Consider the following 16,036-nt stretch of genomic DNA (forward strand, 5'->3'; position numbering starts at 1 on the left):
CATGGCCCCCAGGCTGATGCCAGAGCTGCTAATCAGCTCCTGGGAACAAACCTGGGAAGCCCCAGTTGCAGAACTGTGTTTCTGAGTGTTGGCCTTGTGCTCAGCATAGCTGTGCCTTGGCAGAGGCTGCTGGTTTGTTTGAATGTTGGGAGGGGAGGAAGCAGCCAGGGAAGTACTACAGATTGCTTCAGAGGAGTGGCATGGAGAGTGCTGGAGCTCACCAGGTCCTCTTAACAAAGACCTCGAGTACAGTAAATATTATCCCCATTTTACTTGCAAAGAAGGGAATGTGGCAAGATCAAATTACCTTGGCTAAGCCAGAGACAGATGCTGGTCTCACCTGTGGTACCGAGGAGGGTGGCAGATGCTGTCCCTGTGGGTGCTGGAGGTCCAGGTTGGCCCAGCAGCTTGAGAGCGATGCCCTCACCTGCCTTCATGTGCGTGGCTGAAGCACCAGCTGCGCTCAGCTCTGACCGCTGGTCCGAAAGATGCTGACACCCCAAAACCCTCCTCCTCACCCTGTTTATTTTTGTCCTCTTCTCTCCTGATCTCTTACAGCTGAAGCTGTGGAACAAGTACAGAGTCTCCAACATTCCTTCCCTGATATTTATCGATGCCTCCACTGGGAAGGTGGTTTGCAGGAACGGCCTCCTGGTAATCCGAGATGACCCAGAAGGTGAGACCTGGAGTCCCCAGTGCCACAGAAACACAGGCACATGGCTGCCTTTTCAATTCAGTTCATTTTTAATTGCCTTAGGGGGTGGAGGGGGGGGGGATGGGAAGAAGGAAACAAACAACTGTTGTCGTATTTAACTAATCAAGGCACTGTATTATTTTCAGCATAAAATTCTCTGCATCATTCCTGCCAGATCTCGTGTTTTGGTTTTGCTTGTTGAAAAGAACAAAGATTTCCCCCTCCAGGATTTTTTGTCTGAAGTGCTAATGAGGAAAAAGTTAGTCTAACTGAAACATTAAGTTGGGATTTTTCCTTGATGGAGCCACACAGACAGACAGAGGGCCCAGACTTGCCATACCTTGGGGAGCAGAACTCTTCCAAAATAGGGAGCAGAGCGTTATCACTGACATCACACTCCATCTGGATAAGCCAATTCCCTGTTAGTTACAAATGCAACAGGAAAACGCTACTGTGCTCTGTTTGGGAGCCTTACTGTGCTGGGGGGTTGATGTTAAATCCATCTTCTTCCAATTTGCACAAAGCCAAATGAGCAAAACATGTGCCCTTACTCACAGACCCATCACTCAGCTGCTGGGCTGTCCATGCACACACGTTACCAGCTCATCCACGCTGTAGATACCGAGTGTGGTGAATGAGGTTTTAATTCAGGTGGCAGGAACTGTGCAGCAAGTAGGCATCATGGCCTGAGCCATCTGGGATGCTTCCTTCTCTCTGGCTGAATACAGGGACTGATTGCTCTGGGAGCTGGCAGCAGATGATTCGGAGCATGTGTTTGTGTGCGTGCACACATGCTTGCTTTGGGGTGCAGAGGGTTAGTTTAGTTTATGCATAGGGGTTTGTATATATAAACCATCTTTTACACACATATATATATGGGTTTATAAATAAATATGTGTATATATATTTATTTATACATATAAAAAGATATGGTTGGTATCAGCGGAAGGCAAATAGGGTGACTGCATTCCTGAGCATGCACCACCTTGCTCTCTGCTGTTAAAACAAAGGCTGTTGATAAGGAAAAGGTGCCTCACCAGGCACAAGACCTTTGTCAAGCTGGAGCAAGAGTACAGCCTGGCAAAGAGGTAGCCCTGGCTTCCCCATCTCTTTGCAGAATGTGGGATTTCTTTTTCTTGGTGCACCTTTTGGAAACTGTAAATGCTGCCTGTGCCTCTCTGTTTTGTGTCTTCTTCCTAACCCTGTCCTGACTCCCCAGGTCTGGAGTTTCCCTGGGGGCCAAAACCCTTCAGTGAAGTTGTTGCTGGGCCTCTGCTAAGGAACAATGGCCAGACACTGGACAGCAGCGCCCTGGAGGGCTCACATGTTGGGGTCTATTTCTCTGCGCACTGGGTGAGTAGTAGATGTTCTGTGGAGCAATTAGAGCAAGCTCAGGATGTGATCTGGGGATCCCTCTGCAGCTCTTTACCCTTTGTGGTAAACCCTCAGCCTGACTGGTGTTGAAGATGCTCCAGCTATTGTAGAAAAAGCTGTGGTGTGTCATTGGCTGCTTATCCTCAGCTGGCCCTTCAGAAGGGGAAGAGGGATCAGGTTTTAAGAATGGGAGAGGTTTAGTTGGCAACTTCTGGGCCTTGAGCCCCAGCCATGTTCAACAAAGATGCTATCACATCTGCCTTTTCATGGTCACTAGGTCCTGTGGGGCTGCTGGCTGTGGGTCTGGCCCTGTGGAGGAGATGACATCCTCATGCATGTGTTGTGTTTTGCAGTGCCCACCGTGCCGAAGCCTCACAAGGGTCCTGGTGGAGTCCTACCGAAAGATCAAGGAGGCTGGCCAGAAGTTTGAGATACTCTTTGTTAGTGCAGACAGGTAAAAAATCACCAGAACCCTGGCTGCCCCCCAGCTGCAAAGCTCGGAGTGTTGCTGGTTTGATTTGAGGAGGAAGCTTGGTTTGAGACAGAGCAGATGGGCTCTGGTGTGAGAAAGGACACCTGAGTCCTGTGCCCTCTGCCCAGCAGTGAAGTGCAAAGGGTGGGAGGTAGCAAGGGGGGCAGTGGGCTGGGAGCAGGGCTGCCTCTGCAGCAGCTCTGCAGTTTGCTTTGTGGGTCTGAGGTCTGAAAGATGCTCAAGCTGCTGCTCTCACCATAGGTTGACATTCTGATGCCTGACAGGATCTCAAACCCCCCTAAAAACAGAAAAACCAACCGTGGAGCCCTTCTTGAGGGCCTGGTGGGGGCTTCAGAATTGGCCTCACTCTCCCTGGGATGTGGAACCTTACTGGCCCTTACTGCTGGGTTTGGGTGGAAGGGATAAAGAGCCAGGTTTATAACGAGGAGCAGAGGAAAGAGGTGGCAGATGAAGGATCTGCACCCTGTACCTCACACCCTGTTCCCCTTGCACAGGTCAGAGGACTCCTTCAAGCAGTATTTCAGCGAGATGCCCTGGGTAGCTGTGCCGTACGCCGACGAGGCCAGGCGGTCGCGCCTCAACCGACTCTATGGCATACAAGGTAGGGAAGGCCTCACTGATGATGCACAGCTCTCCTTTCTGCTCCTTTTCTTGAATATTTGTAATGTCTCCTCTTGTTTAACTAAAACAAGAAAACAGCAAAGCAAAGCATGGTGCCCCAGGCAGAGCTGCTTCATGTTTCTGCTCTCCACAAACTCGCATTCCTACCACCTGCCAGGCAGGCTGTTAGTTGAAACAGGACTTCCATAAACAACCTAATTCTTCCTGGAAACTTGGAAGCTGTTTTTGGCTTGGATTTTTTTTTTTTTGAGCCTAATTACTGATTTATTTATTTTGCTTTTTCTAGAAGGTTTAAATTTCGTTCTCATGCTGTTTTATGTAATGTAAAGGCAGGCCATCGTTCTCTGCAGAGGCTGAGGGAGATGGCATCTGGTTTATGTTAGTGACATGAATTACAGAAGAGTGTGTGTTTGATGTAAACCATGGCTTTGCCTTTACTGTACGTGCCAGTGCCAGAATTCCAGCAGCTCCGGCTGCTCGGAGGGGCAGGGGAGAGGCTCTGTCTGTCTGTGTGGCTTCAGGGTATCCTGGAGATGATAAAAGCTCACAGCAGCCCTCCTGGGGACTGGCACCTTGTTACTGCAGGGGACAAACTGCAGCACACAGATGAGCAAGGTGAAGAGCTCTCAAGGAGGTCTGCTGAACATGCATATAGGCTCTCCTTGTGCTTAGAGGGTCTTGCTGCAGCCTGCCTGCTTCCTACCCATTTCTGTGTGGCATCAGTGAGGTGGGCAGAGAGTTAAGGCAATCTGCAGGGGAGGAGGAGTGTGGCCAAGGGCCTGGGGAGAGTGGGAGGAGGAGTAATCCCTCCTTGGGATCCTCTCTGAACACCCCTTCTGGGGTGAGCTCAGGTGCTGTTCCTCAACTCTGTGCTCTGACCTTACACCAAGGATAACCATTTGCTGCTTTAAATAGCCATTGGTTTGCTGCTTAATTACCTTTCCCTGAGGCAAGAGTTTCCAAATTCATCCATCTTTTCCTGGCCTGCTTGCAGAGCTCTTCAGTGCTGGTTTCAGCTCAGTGCTGCAGGATGGCTGCCAGTTTCACTGGGACTTTCTGTAAATAAGGTGTCCAGACTGGATACTTGAGCACCAGGCATGCTGTAGCCAGGGAAACAGCGACAACAGCTTTCCCTCTAACCCCAGCTGCTGGCTCCTTAAATGTCTCTTTTCATTGTGTGCTGACCTGAAAATGTAAATATTTGCTGTTCCCCTGTGCCCTGACCCCCTCCACCTGCCAGGGAAGCTCCCATATTCCCCCTGGGCCTCAGCTGCTCTCCCAGGGACCACTGACCCTGGGATTTGGGCATGGTGGAGTGCAAACCCTTCTGCTTATCTCTTGTGGTTTTCCTGCAAAGTGGGAACCTCTCTGCAAGGATGAACTGTGATCCCACAAAGTGACATTGAGATGTGGTGACGGGCTAATTTTCACCCTGCGTGGGAAGCATCTCCATCCCACCTCCCACCTGAGCACTGCACAGGCTTTGCAAGGCTGGGCTGGGCTTGTGTTTCCCCACCCCAGTTTGGGGTGGATGCCAGGACATGGGGAGAGGGCTGGAGGTGGCCTTGGGGACCACTTTGCACCAGCACAGCGGGCACCTGCCTGTTTGCAGTCAGGCTGTCAGTGGGCTGTGGAGAAAGCTCTCTAGATGTTTGCACAAAGCTGGATGTCATGAGCTCAGCCTGTCACCAGCAGTTATCCCACCTAAATGAGGAAGTGGATCCATGTGATCTGGTCTGCCTTTCCCAAACACATGCTTCTTTGAAGCCCTCTGGGTGCTGCTCCCTTCAGAGCTGCACCTATGCACCGGCCAGACCACATAGCCCGTTCAGTGTCCAGGTCAGCACCCTGGTGATGCTGGGGCTGTGAGTGTAGCCTGCATGTGGGGTGGTATCTCTGCTGCTTTTTGTAAGGCTGGGAGCTGAAACAACAGCAGCAGTTTGTCTTTTTCAACTGCTTTAAGTTCTTGAGTGATGGAAAGTAGCAAGAGAGTCAGATCTCTTGTTGGTTTAGTCCTGTGTTGGCCCCTACAACATTCAAAAACTCAGTGTAAAAATGTAGGTTGAGTTATTGGCCTTTATTTGGGTTTACTTGAATGCCTCTATTCATAACCCATGTGCAGTCAGCGGGCTGTACTGTACCCACCTCTATTAAATTGCTTCTGGGTGCAGCCCTATCTCGAGAGAGTCACATCCTGTGTCGTGGCTGCTTAGAAACAATTGTCCATTGTGCATGTTGCTCCCAAGCTGCATGGTCCTGCCTTAGGTGAAATCCCCTGACATTACCTCTCCTTCCTTCTGATGTGATGGAGAGCAGAGGTAGATGTGATGCTCAGGTGGGAACTGCCCCTTTTTGTTGTATATCTGTGAGAGCTTTTGGGGTCCTCTCCGAACACCCTTTCTGGGGTGAGCTCAGGTGCTGTTCCTCCACTCTCCTGGAACCCAAAAGCTCTCACAGATACGCAACAAAAAGGGGCAGTTCCCACCTGTGGATTCCATGGTGCAGTCTGGGATTTGCAGACCCTTGGGGGGAACTTACAAAAGTGTTTGTTACCCCCCTGCCCCACGCTTTAGCCCCCAAGTCCCTCTCACAGCCTGGAAGCCACTGTTACAGGAGGTTCCTTGTACCCAATTTCTGGAGCTTGCTTCTGAAAAGGTGAAGCACCAGCAATAAACCCACTGTGCATCCTGTCCTGTGATCCACGTGCTCTTGCTTGTTTGTTTAGTGTCCATTCTGATCCCTCACCCAGCAGACACAATGCAGATGAGGTTGCTGTGTGGGCTATGGGCTTTAATATAGAAATAACTGAATCCATCACCAGGTTGGGTAGCAAATCACTTGGCCCCTGTGTTTTCCTAAAACACTGGCCCCCTGGGAGCCCCCAATCCATTTTCCAACGTGTGGAATCAAAGGGAGCCTGGCTATGCTAATTCTCCTCCCAGCTTATACAATATTCATCGCACGCTGTCGGAGCTGTGATGCTTCTTGATAAGTAAATTCTGCTGTTATGACTCATGGCAATTAGTGAAACCCCCAAAAGGCACTAAAATAGCAAATAGTGGCTGGGATGAACAGGGAGGAGGGAAGCTGGGGGAAGTATTTGGGTTAGCAGGTGTGAGTGAGGTTAAGGATGGTTCCCCTGGTCCTGCTGCATCCCACGTGAATCACAGAATCACAAGGTTGGAAAAGACCTTTAAGATCATCGAGTCCAACCATTCCCATCCTATGCTAAACCAGATCCCTGAGCACCTCATCTACCCTTCTTTTAAACACATCCAGGGAAGGTGACTCAGCCCCTCCCTGGGCAGCCTGTTCCAGGCCCTGACAATTCTGCCAGGGAAGAACTTTTCCCTCCTATCTGCTCTGACCCTGCCCTGGGGCAGCTTGAGCCCATTGCCCCTTGTCCCATCTCCTGTCCCCTGGCTGAAGAGACCATCGCCCACCTCTCTGCACCCTCCTAGCAGGTCAGTGTAGGCAGTGAGAAGGTCTCTCCTCAGCCTCCTCTCCTCCAGGCTGAACACCCCCAGCTCCCTCAGCTGCTCCTCAGAGGATTTGCCCTCCAGCCCCTTCCCCAGCCTGGTTGCCCTTCTCTGGACTTGCTCCAGGACCTCCATGTCCTTCTGATGGTGAGGAGCCCAGAACTGGACCCAGCACTCGAGGTGCAGCCTCACCAATGCCCAGTACAGGGACACAATCACCTCCCTTGACCTACTGGCCACACTGTGTCTGACACAAGCCAGGATGCCATTGGCTTTCCTGGCCACCTGAGCACACTGCTGGCTCTTGTTCAGCCTGCAGTCACCCAACATCCCCAGGTCTTTCTCTGCCTGACAACTGTCCAGCCAGTCTCCCCCAAGCCTGTAGCGCTGCCTGGGGTAAAGAGGCTGTGTTTGTCAGGGAAGCAGTTACAGGGTTTGCTTGGGAAGACAAGGCTGAGCCTACGGGGTGCCACCACAAGCCCTGACCTCAGGGTCCCATCCAGGGATGTGCAGGAAGGACCTAAGGAGACGCAGCAGTGATGCTTAGGACTGGGAGTACATTGGTAGCAGCAGCATCAGCCTTTGCCAGGTGGGTCCAGAAAGGAAACTGGGGCTTTGTGGTTGGTGAGAAGCCTCTGGTGGAGGGTAAAAGGTGGAGGGATTGACCCAGCATGTCACACACCTCCTACAGACTGAAAACCCAGCCCCAAGTTTTCTGATGTGTTACTTAACATTTCCCAAGTGTGCTAAACTCAGGATGAATTATCTTAAAGACTCCTTGTTTTCTGAATGGGGTTTGTATTTGCAGTGGGAGGTTTGGGTGGCTGGATGCTTTGACATCGGTGTCCACATGTGCAGATCAGGGGAAGTCGGTGTGCTCCGAATGAACAGTGGATGCAGGCAGTCCCTGATCACTGTGGGATCACACTCATTGGGATCTGTGTCTAAATCAGGCCCTTAATGTTCCTGGATCAGCAAAGCTCGTTTGAAGTCACTGCTTTGGCACGCTGCATCGCTCTGGCTGCCCGGTGACGGGGTACGGAGCTGAACCCTCCTTTCCAGGCTGTTCCTCCCATGTAATGCAGGTCTGGAGAGGAGCAGAAGGCAGGCATTTGGGACAGGGCTGGGAATCATAAATGAATAAAGGTCCAAATGGGAGATGCTGATCACTGTGTGCTTCTCCTGGCTTCAGCAGAACTTTGTGCCTTGCAGGATAGGGGCAGAGTGAGATTTCCCAATTCCTTTGAGTCTGTTTAACCCATCCCTGCCCTAGAGCTGTTTTGAAAACCAGCAGGTAATGAATAAGCCTTTTTGTGATAGGGAATGGTTTTCTTGGCATACCTTTAGGATTTCCAAGCCCAGTCATCAGGAGAGTTCCTGCACTGCTGCTCGTGCACCAGCCAGGAGTGTGCAGCCCTGGCTGCCGGGCTGGAATGAGGGGAATGCAGCTGCTGGTGCCCAGACCTGCAGGCAGGAGTGGGACAGACAGACCGCCGTGTATTTCCTAGAGAAATGCCTAGAATTCAGAGAGCTTGTGAGTAACCCACTGTTGTACAAACAGAGGAGTGCAGTGCCAGGAGTCCAGCAGGGTCAAGTATGCTGGGTTTCCCTGCTTGGAGAATGGCTTTGTGGGGCATTTCGATCAAATGAGCTTTAAAATGAACCTTTGGCTGAGGGCAGGAGGATTTGGGTTCCCTCAGTTTGCTGGCTGGGATTGAAGAGGATTTGCTGCGAGGAGGAGATGCTGGATAGTGGATGGATTGTGGGCCAGACAGTGAGCAGCAGACAGCAGCACCTGGCACCAACACTCCAGTCACTTGACACGTCTCTTGGGCCCTGACCCCAAACTCTCCCCTCTTCCTTCCTCGTGGGATGTTTCATTGTCCCCTTGATGAGAGAGGAATGATGTGCTTTCTAGATGAAATCACCACCATGAGCTGCTGCTGTTGACTCCTATGACTGTTTTGTGGCTGGAAAGCCTTGTCGGTGCCTTATCAGATGGGCTGGTCACCAGTGGGTGCCCATTGGCCTCCCTGTCAGCCTGGCCAGGTTTGAATAGGTGACTTTGGCTAAATCACAGTCACCTCCCTTTTGCGAGGGCAGCAGCTGGGCAAAGTGGATGCCAGTTTGGTTTGCAAGCATTAGAATGTGATCCCAGTGTGTTCCTACTTTCACGGGGGTGTGGGGGTATTCTGGGGGCACCCCTGGCCCTGCACACTACATCACCATTGCTTGTGCTGGTTGAGGTCCTTTCCCCAGGTGTCAGATGCCTGCCTCACCAGGATGGGGTCCTGCAAAACAGTCCCCCAGCCACGGAACAACGGTCACGGCTTCTCAGACACATCCCTGCGCTCTGGAAGCGTCCGGGCAGTTAGTGCTGAGGAGGGGGGTGTGGGGGTTCACGGAGGAGTTCCTGGCTGCAAAATACACCGTGTTCCTTCTGGGAAGGAACACACCCTGCTTCCTGGCTGCTGTTGTCTGCAGTCCGCCCTGCAGAAAGGTTCTGTGTGTGTGCCTGTGAACTGGGGCCTGGGCTTTTCCAGTGGCAGCCACGTCTCAGCACTGGGTGACGGTGCCAGCGGGGCAGCGCTGCTTGGTCTCACATGCCAGAGGTGTGTCTGTCTGGCATGTCAAGCAGGAGGCTGCAAGGCGGATCCCTGCCCAGCTCAGTGGGGTTTGCATCCAGGAGCATCGGCGTCAGACAGGGCTGACCCCTGCCTGCACTTGGGCAGGGAAGGCAAGCGGTGCCAGAGCCTGTCTCCCAGCTTCCTGCTGCTGAATTACAGTGCTCTGCTGGGACGGAAACAGGATCCAGGCACCGCGAGTCCCACACAGTGCGTGAGCTGCGGAGAGGCAGCGTGCTGGCTGGGCTCCCGCCAGAGCCGGAGGCGATAGAGAAAGGCCTCTCTCCCCACGCCCTGTCGCTGGCCAGTTCATGCTTTGGCTGATCCCCCCTGTGCTCCTTCCCTCACAGGCATCCCGACCCTCATCGTCCTGGACTCCAAGGGAGACGTGATCACACGGCAGGGGCGGGTGGAGGTGCTGAACGACATCGAATGCCGCGAGTTCCCCTGGCATCCCAAACCTGTGCTGGAGCTGACCGACTCCAACGCCGTGCAGCTGAATGAGGGCCCCTGCCTCGTTCTCTTTGTAGGTATGGAGCATCGCTGCTTTGCAAGCAGAGCCCGTGTTGGGGAAGGGGGCTGGCTACTGCCCAGCTCGGCTTGAGCTGACCAAGGCTGAGTACTTGTCCTTGGGAAGGGACATCAGCCCTTCTCCATCACCTGGAGCAATCCTGCGGGGTCTGGAGACAGTTTTTGTGGAGTCCCCTCAAAGGACTGATAGAGCTGGAGCTTTGCTCCTACTAGAGAAATGGGCTGCTGTGGCTCACAGGGGTTTGCCAGCTCCTCCCCGTAACCAGAGGGATACGATGGAGTAGGGATTTGCAGTAGAGAGGAGCTGTCATATCAGAGATGCTTTAGTGGCAGCTGGGGAGAGGAATGCTGAGGAGGTGTTGGGGACTACAAGAAATGCAGTCACAGCTGGCGGTGGTGCAGATGGGAAAGGCCTTTCCGGAGTGGGGACTTCCAAGGGCACGTGACATTTCTGAGGAGGCAGGGGAAGCATCTCTGGGAGGGAACAGAGTTCTGTGCTGGAAGCAGAGCAGAGTTGCTTCCTGAATCCCTGAGCTGAGAGTTAGAGAAGCCTCCTGTATGCTCAGCTGGCCCTTGGCTATTCCCTTTTGTGTGGGGCACTGGTTGCAGGGTAGGGCAGGCTTTCCCCCAAAGCTTTTCCCCTGTCCCTCTTCCACTGTCAACCCACATGTGAAGCTCCAACACGGTTGGAAACAGCCCTGGAGCTGATCTGCAGCACAGCTGGTTCCTCACCGCTCCCCACCAGTGACAGGCGGTTACATCAGGTGGGGGCTGTGCCCAGGGTGAGCCCTGCTGCAGGCCGAGCCCCGGCCTGTGGTGGTAGGAGGGGTACACCCAGCATCCCAGGTGCTGGTGAAGGGCCCCTGGGCTCTCAGTGGGGGGAGTCCAACTACCCCTTGAGCATTCTGTGGACCTGCAGCGGGGGGTTGCTGATGAAACCCCCCTTTACCCTGAGATGTTGTGCGAGAGGCCCGGCCCAGGACCGGGCTCTTGTCCCGCTTCCGCACACACCATTTGTGAGCAGCACGCCCTTCTCTGCAGCACTGATAACGTGTCTCTTGCTCTTTCCCTTCTTCCCTTTCAGATTTCCTTTTGACCCTGATTATTTATTCAGCAGAGCCCAGCGGGGGACGTGAGCACAGAGCCAAAAATACGCTCCTCGCGCGGGGAGGGCCGGCTGGCCACGCCGAGCGTGATTGATTGGGGCTGGCGCTGCAGGCCTCTGGAAGGAGTTATTTTTACCTTGCTCTGAGCAAAGTTTTTCTATCACCTTGTTGCAAGCAGCTCATCTGGAGAGCACTCTCTGGCCCGTGGCTGGGGCTCTCACTTGGTGCCTGACCTCGGGCAAATCTGCCTGTCTGCGACAAAGCTGGTGCAGCACCGAAGCAGGAATCAGGGACTGGGGGCTCCTGGTCAGCCTGTGTCCTGCTGGGAGACACCCCTTCCCAGCAGATCCGTGCCTGTGCCGCACAAACAGCAACACCCCCAGGAGAAAACAGGCTCAGCAAGAGCCAGTTGTGAATAAATCCCCAACCCATCTACATCCGCCCCGTGAGAGTTTGGGGCTAGGTTAGCCAGAGTGTGCAGGGCTGCCTGGAGCGCTGCCAGCAGCCCTTGTTTGGAGGAGAATCAATCCCTGCAGACACCCCACAGCTCTACGTATTTATCACTGTCGCAGAGGACGCACCCCAAAACGCAGCAGCTCTGGCACGCTGCTTTGCTTGGAGAAGCCAGAGAGGAGGGCAGGGAAGTGCAGAGCAAGGGCAGAGAGCGTCTGGGCGTGGGCAGTGTCTGTCAGGGGGCTGGACGGGCTGTGTGGGGTGGTTACATCAGGGACCACGAGAGCTGCATGTGACCAGGGGCCTCTCTTCTGCCGCCTTAATTTATTTTTTAATGCCCAAAGTTGTCCCTAAATTGAAATCATTTCATCTCAGTGCTGCTCAAGGACGCAGTCTCTCCTCTTTCCAGCTCAGCATTTGAACTTCAGTGGTGGCTGGTGCCTGATTGATGTTGCCATCTCTTTCTACTCTACCTCTGTCAAATCAAAGCTGCCTTCACAGCGCTGCTGCCACAGAGACTTGAGCAGAAAAGCTGCCGAGCAGCCGTCCCAAGGCGGATGGATGGTGGGTGGCGGGCAGGGGTGGCAGGCAGCCTCAGATCAGCACGTTCCTTTGGTCTTCAAAAACATCCCAGCGCTCCTCAAAACTGCAAAGCAGCTTGTTTTTTGTGCCTGTTTGTCCCTGCGCTTCGGCAGCAGCACCGGGGAGCGAGCGCTGAAGTATTTTGGGAGCAGGAGCTGCTCTTTTCTGTTACATGTTTCCCTGTCTCACATGAAAAGCCCGTTTCAGCTGCTCCCTAATTGCTACAGAGCCTCCTGGCTTTGAAGTTCGTTCTGCACATCCGGGCTCCTGTTTCCTCCGTGGTGGTGCTGTGGGACAGAGCTGCCCCAGCGCCCGGCCGGTTTGCATCCGTTTGATCCTAACCTCCTTTTTTGCCTCTCCTCTTTTGTTTTGTCTCCCCACCTCTGTGCCCTGCAGATTCAGAGGATGACGGAGAGTCGGAGGCAGCAAAACAACTGATCCAGCCCATAGCTGAAAAAATCATCGCCAAGTACAAAGCCAAAGAGGAGGAGGCTCCCTTGCTCTTCTTCGTGGCAGGCGAGGTAAGCGGGAGGAGGGCACAGGGCTGGCATCCTGCTGTGTCTTTGAACGAGGACTGAGTTGGGTTGGGGACTGCTGTTGCCACTCTTAAGGTGGGTAAACTGAGGTACAGAGTGATTGCAGCTGGTCGAGGACTGTGGAGCAAAGTCAGACTTAAGTCCTTGCTCAGTCTCCTGCACTTGTTGCTGGATGTTACTTCTGGTGAAGGGGTCCCAGCTGCCTTTGCTCAGAGGTGCAGAAGCCTGATGGCAGGCCAGGGAGCTGCTGGGGATGGGCAGGGAGGGGCTGGGGGCTGTGGTAGGGGGAGCTTCCAGCTGCCCTTTCAAACCCTGAGGCTGCGTGGGCAGGGGAAGAGGAGCCACAGGTTGTTCCAGCCTGGCCCAGCTGCTGCTGCCCTCCTCACTGGGGTGCTGCTGCAGGAGGAGGGCAGGGACGTGCCCCAGCCCCTTCCCTGAGGGGTGTCTGGTGGGGACAGCCTCCAGTCCCACAGGCTGGGCCTGTGGCTGTGCTCTGTGGGTGATGCCAGACAAAACCGCCCTGGGAGCAGGCAGGGGTTGCTTGGGCAGTGGCAGGGAGGCGTGGAGCCGTGTTCCTGCTCTGCACTGGGGTTTGGCTGGGCTCCTCATGGCCTGTCCCTGGGAAACAAGGGCTGTTTCCTGAGCTGGCCACACTTGGGGTGGCTGGGATGGCGTTTAGGGCACGCGCAGGTCACAGTGCTCAGAGCTAGGGAGCTGCCAGAGAAAATGGGGCTTCCAATGTCCCTTTCCTCCACACAGGCAGGCCTGATAACGAACAAGTTCTTGTCTGAGGGTCAAGAAGTCTCCCAGCTCTCCCCCCAGGCCTGCTGTTCCCCTCCCAAGGCACTGCTCAGGGCCTGGGCAGGTGGCAGCCGTTGCGCAGCCACGCGCCTGCTCCGTCCTAACACGCTCACGTCACAGCCGCAGTGTGCCGTGAGCGGGGCTCTCCGCAGCCGCCCTCCACACAAAAGGGTCCCCACTGCCTCACCCTGCCCTCCCTTGCCCCCTCCCCTTAACCCAGCGAGTCCCCGTCATCACCACCTCCCACAGCCCCGTTGGCCCCCTCGGGCAGGCGTTCCCGCTCCTGCCGCCCTAACGGGTCTCTGAGCATCCCAGCTCAGCCCCACACCCCTGAATAAGCCCCTTGTTGGAAAGGCTATTTTGGGAGGGTCCAGAACCTACCCCCCCCCTCCCCCAGAGCCTGCGAAGCGTTTTCTTCCCGCTCGCCGGCTGTGGCTGGAACATTGCTGCTATTCATCCGGCTCCCGACGTCCCTGCGGCGGCCGGGCCAAAGAATGGGGAGCATCCAGCACGTCCCATTCATCCGTCACCTCAATAGCCGGGAGCGCTGGCCTCGGGTCCCCGCCGGCCCCCATGCACAAAGCAGCTCGGCCAGAGCAGGCACCTCCCATTCCTCTCCTGGTGCCTTTTTGGGCCGGTTTTGCATTGATTAAAAAGGGTTTTTTTGGTTAATTTGCAGCAGTGGGATGAAGGGTGAGGGGGCATCCTGACACCTTGGCTCTGAGCTGGCCTGGGAGCGGGGTGCGGCTGAGCACCCCCAACCCCCTCGCCCTTCCCTGCCACGTGGTCCGGCTGCGCCAGAAACCCCTGCAATGGAAGGGGAGGCGCGACAGGAGCTACCGGCCTCCGCCACGCGCCGCAGAGCCACCAGCCGCTAACCGGGCTGATTGATTCCTGTTACCGCCCTTGGGAAGGGGGCTTGGAGGAACGCATCGTTCTGGATGGCAGGAGCTGGGAGATGATTGCCCCAGCAGAGCCTTGGCAGAGACAACTGCCTCCCAGTGCCCAGAGCTGCGCTGTGCCTGCTGCCAGGGAGCTCTGCGGGTTTTGTGTGACCCGCTGGTGGGGTCTGGGTGCTGGCTCAGCGCAGCTCTTTGTCCCGTTCCTGTTCCCTGGCTTGCTCTGGGAATGCCCTGGTGAGTGGCCAGGCCTCAGGGGGCTGAGGAGTCCCCATGTGCAGCCCTTGTCCTCAGCTCCTCAGCTGCAGATCCCAGAATTGCTCCTGCCCCAAAGGCTGTGGGGTCAGTAGAGGTACCAGGACAGCTCCTGCATGGGCTGGAGGAGTGTGAGGTGCCAGCCCAGCCTGGGATGGATCAGCCTGGTTTGGTTTTGAGCAGGCAGAGCAGGCAGCAAGGTACTGCCTGCCGCACTCATAGTCCTGTAGTGCTGGTGCAAACCCCAAACCTCTGGGACATAGCTGTGGGCTAGAGCACAGTGTGGAAGTGGCAAACTGCTGCTGGTGTCTCAGCCCAGATGCTGACTCCTCTCCCCCTTTTGTTTTGGTCTCCAGGACGACATGACCGACTCCCTGCGGGATTACACCAACCTGCCCGAGGCTGCGCCCCTGCTCACCATCCTGGACATGTCAGCTCGAGCCAAGTACGTGATGGATGTGGAGGAGATCACGCCCGAAATCGTGGAAGCCTTTGTCAGCGACTTTCTAGCAGACAAGCTAAAACCCGAGCCCATCTAAGGGGGCTTTTGTGCCAACAGACGTTATTTAAGTAACTAGGTCTCTCTTCCGCCGCTTGTGGATTCTCCAGCGTGTCCTCACGCCTGACCCAGTATCCAACCTTCTTGTGGTGCCTTGTTTTACGCAGTGAATCCTTCTCCTAAGCAAACTCCTTGAGATGCACTTTCAGCAGGGAGTCGTTGGCGTTTGGAGACTTGGCTTGTGCTTCACGGTGATATATCCTCTCATAACCAGGCCAGAACTGTTCCCGTATCGTTACTTTCTACGCGGCACTAGCTAGCAGGCAAATCTTTTTGCATGGTGTTCTTCCCAACGTATGCATCGGGCAGTGGATGGGGTTCTCGGGGCTCTTTTCCTCTCCTCCTCCCTTCTTTCCTTCCCTACCACCCCTGCTGACTAAATGACTTTAAGGAAGCAATAAGGAAACTGTCCCCTTTGCCCCTGGCCCGTCCTCCTTTTCCCACCCTGAATACCAGTGCCCTGATGAGGCCAAGACAAAGTCTTAACTGCTGACAACCTCTTGAAAGACCACGGCGCAGCTGAGCTCTTCCTCCTGGGGGTGAGACCTCTTCCAGGTGGGTTTCCCACCTCCCACCCCAAGCACTGACAGCTGTAGGCAGTGCCAGTTGTGCGTGTCTGGGGTCACCCACCTGCCACTGGCAGCCATCCCTGTCCCCCCTCCCTTTCTGAGTGGGGAGGAGGACCACCACCAGGCAGCCCTCACCTCTCCATCTCTCCCTTGTGCTCTCCTTGCCTCCTCTCCCTCTTCTCTGGTATGAATTGTCCTGTCCCTTCTATGTTAGTTGATTGAGCTGTTTTTCGTAGGTGTGTCCCAAACCCAACGTTAATGGTGCTGTTCTTTAAAAAAAATAACCAAAAAAAATTCCCCCTCCCACCCCCAAAAATAAAATCCCCCCCCTAACCCAAGCAGCACAGCCCAGACCTTGAAAAGTGACATTGTAAAAACTGTACATGGTGATTGGAACTTTGTAATAAAACTGTTATAAGAACCTCGTCCCGGGAGGTGCCGATTGCCGCGTCCTGCCGTG

The 16,036-nt window shown here is 54.7% G+C and overlaps 1 protein-coding gene across 1 annotated transcript in view; it reads left to right on the forward strand.

Annotated features, from left to right (window-relative positions):
* Window positions 1-15,991, forward strand: part of NXN (nucleoredoxin) — a 51,493-nt gene extending 35,502 nt beyond the window's left edge. Inside the window, exons 2-8 of the mRNA XM_084273195.1 lie at window positions 559-676; window positions 1,914-2,047; window positions 2,422-2,522; window positions 3,056-3,162; window positions 9,636-9,815; window positions 12,354-12,478; window positions 14,805-15,991. Coding sequence (XP_084129321.1) covers window positions 559-676; window positions 1,914-2,047; window positions 2,422-2,522; window positions 3,056-3,162; window positions 9,636-9,815; window positions 12,354-12,478; window positions 14,805-14,987 — 948 coding nt within the window. The 3' untranslated portion in view covers window positions 14,988-15,991. The remainder of the gene's footprint in view (window positions 1-558; window positions 677-1,913; window positions 2,048-2,421; window positions 2,523-3,055; window positions 3,163-9,635; window positions 9,816-12,353; window positions 12,479-14,804) is intronic.
* Window positions 15,992-16,036: the final 45 nt, after the last annotated feature.

The sequence above is a fragment of the Gallinula chloropus genome (genome assembly GCF_964237585.1).
Source record: "Gallinula chloropus genome assembly, chromosome: 19".
NCBI classification, from domain to species: Eukaryota; Metazoa; Chordata; class Aves; order Gruiformes; family Rallidae; genus Gallinula; species Gallinula chloropus.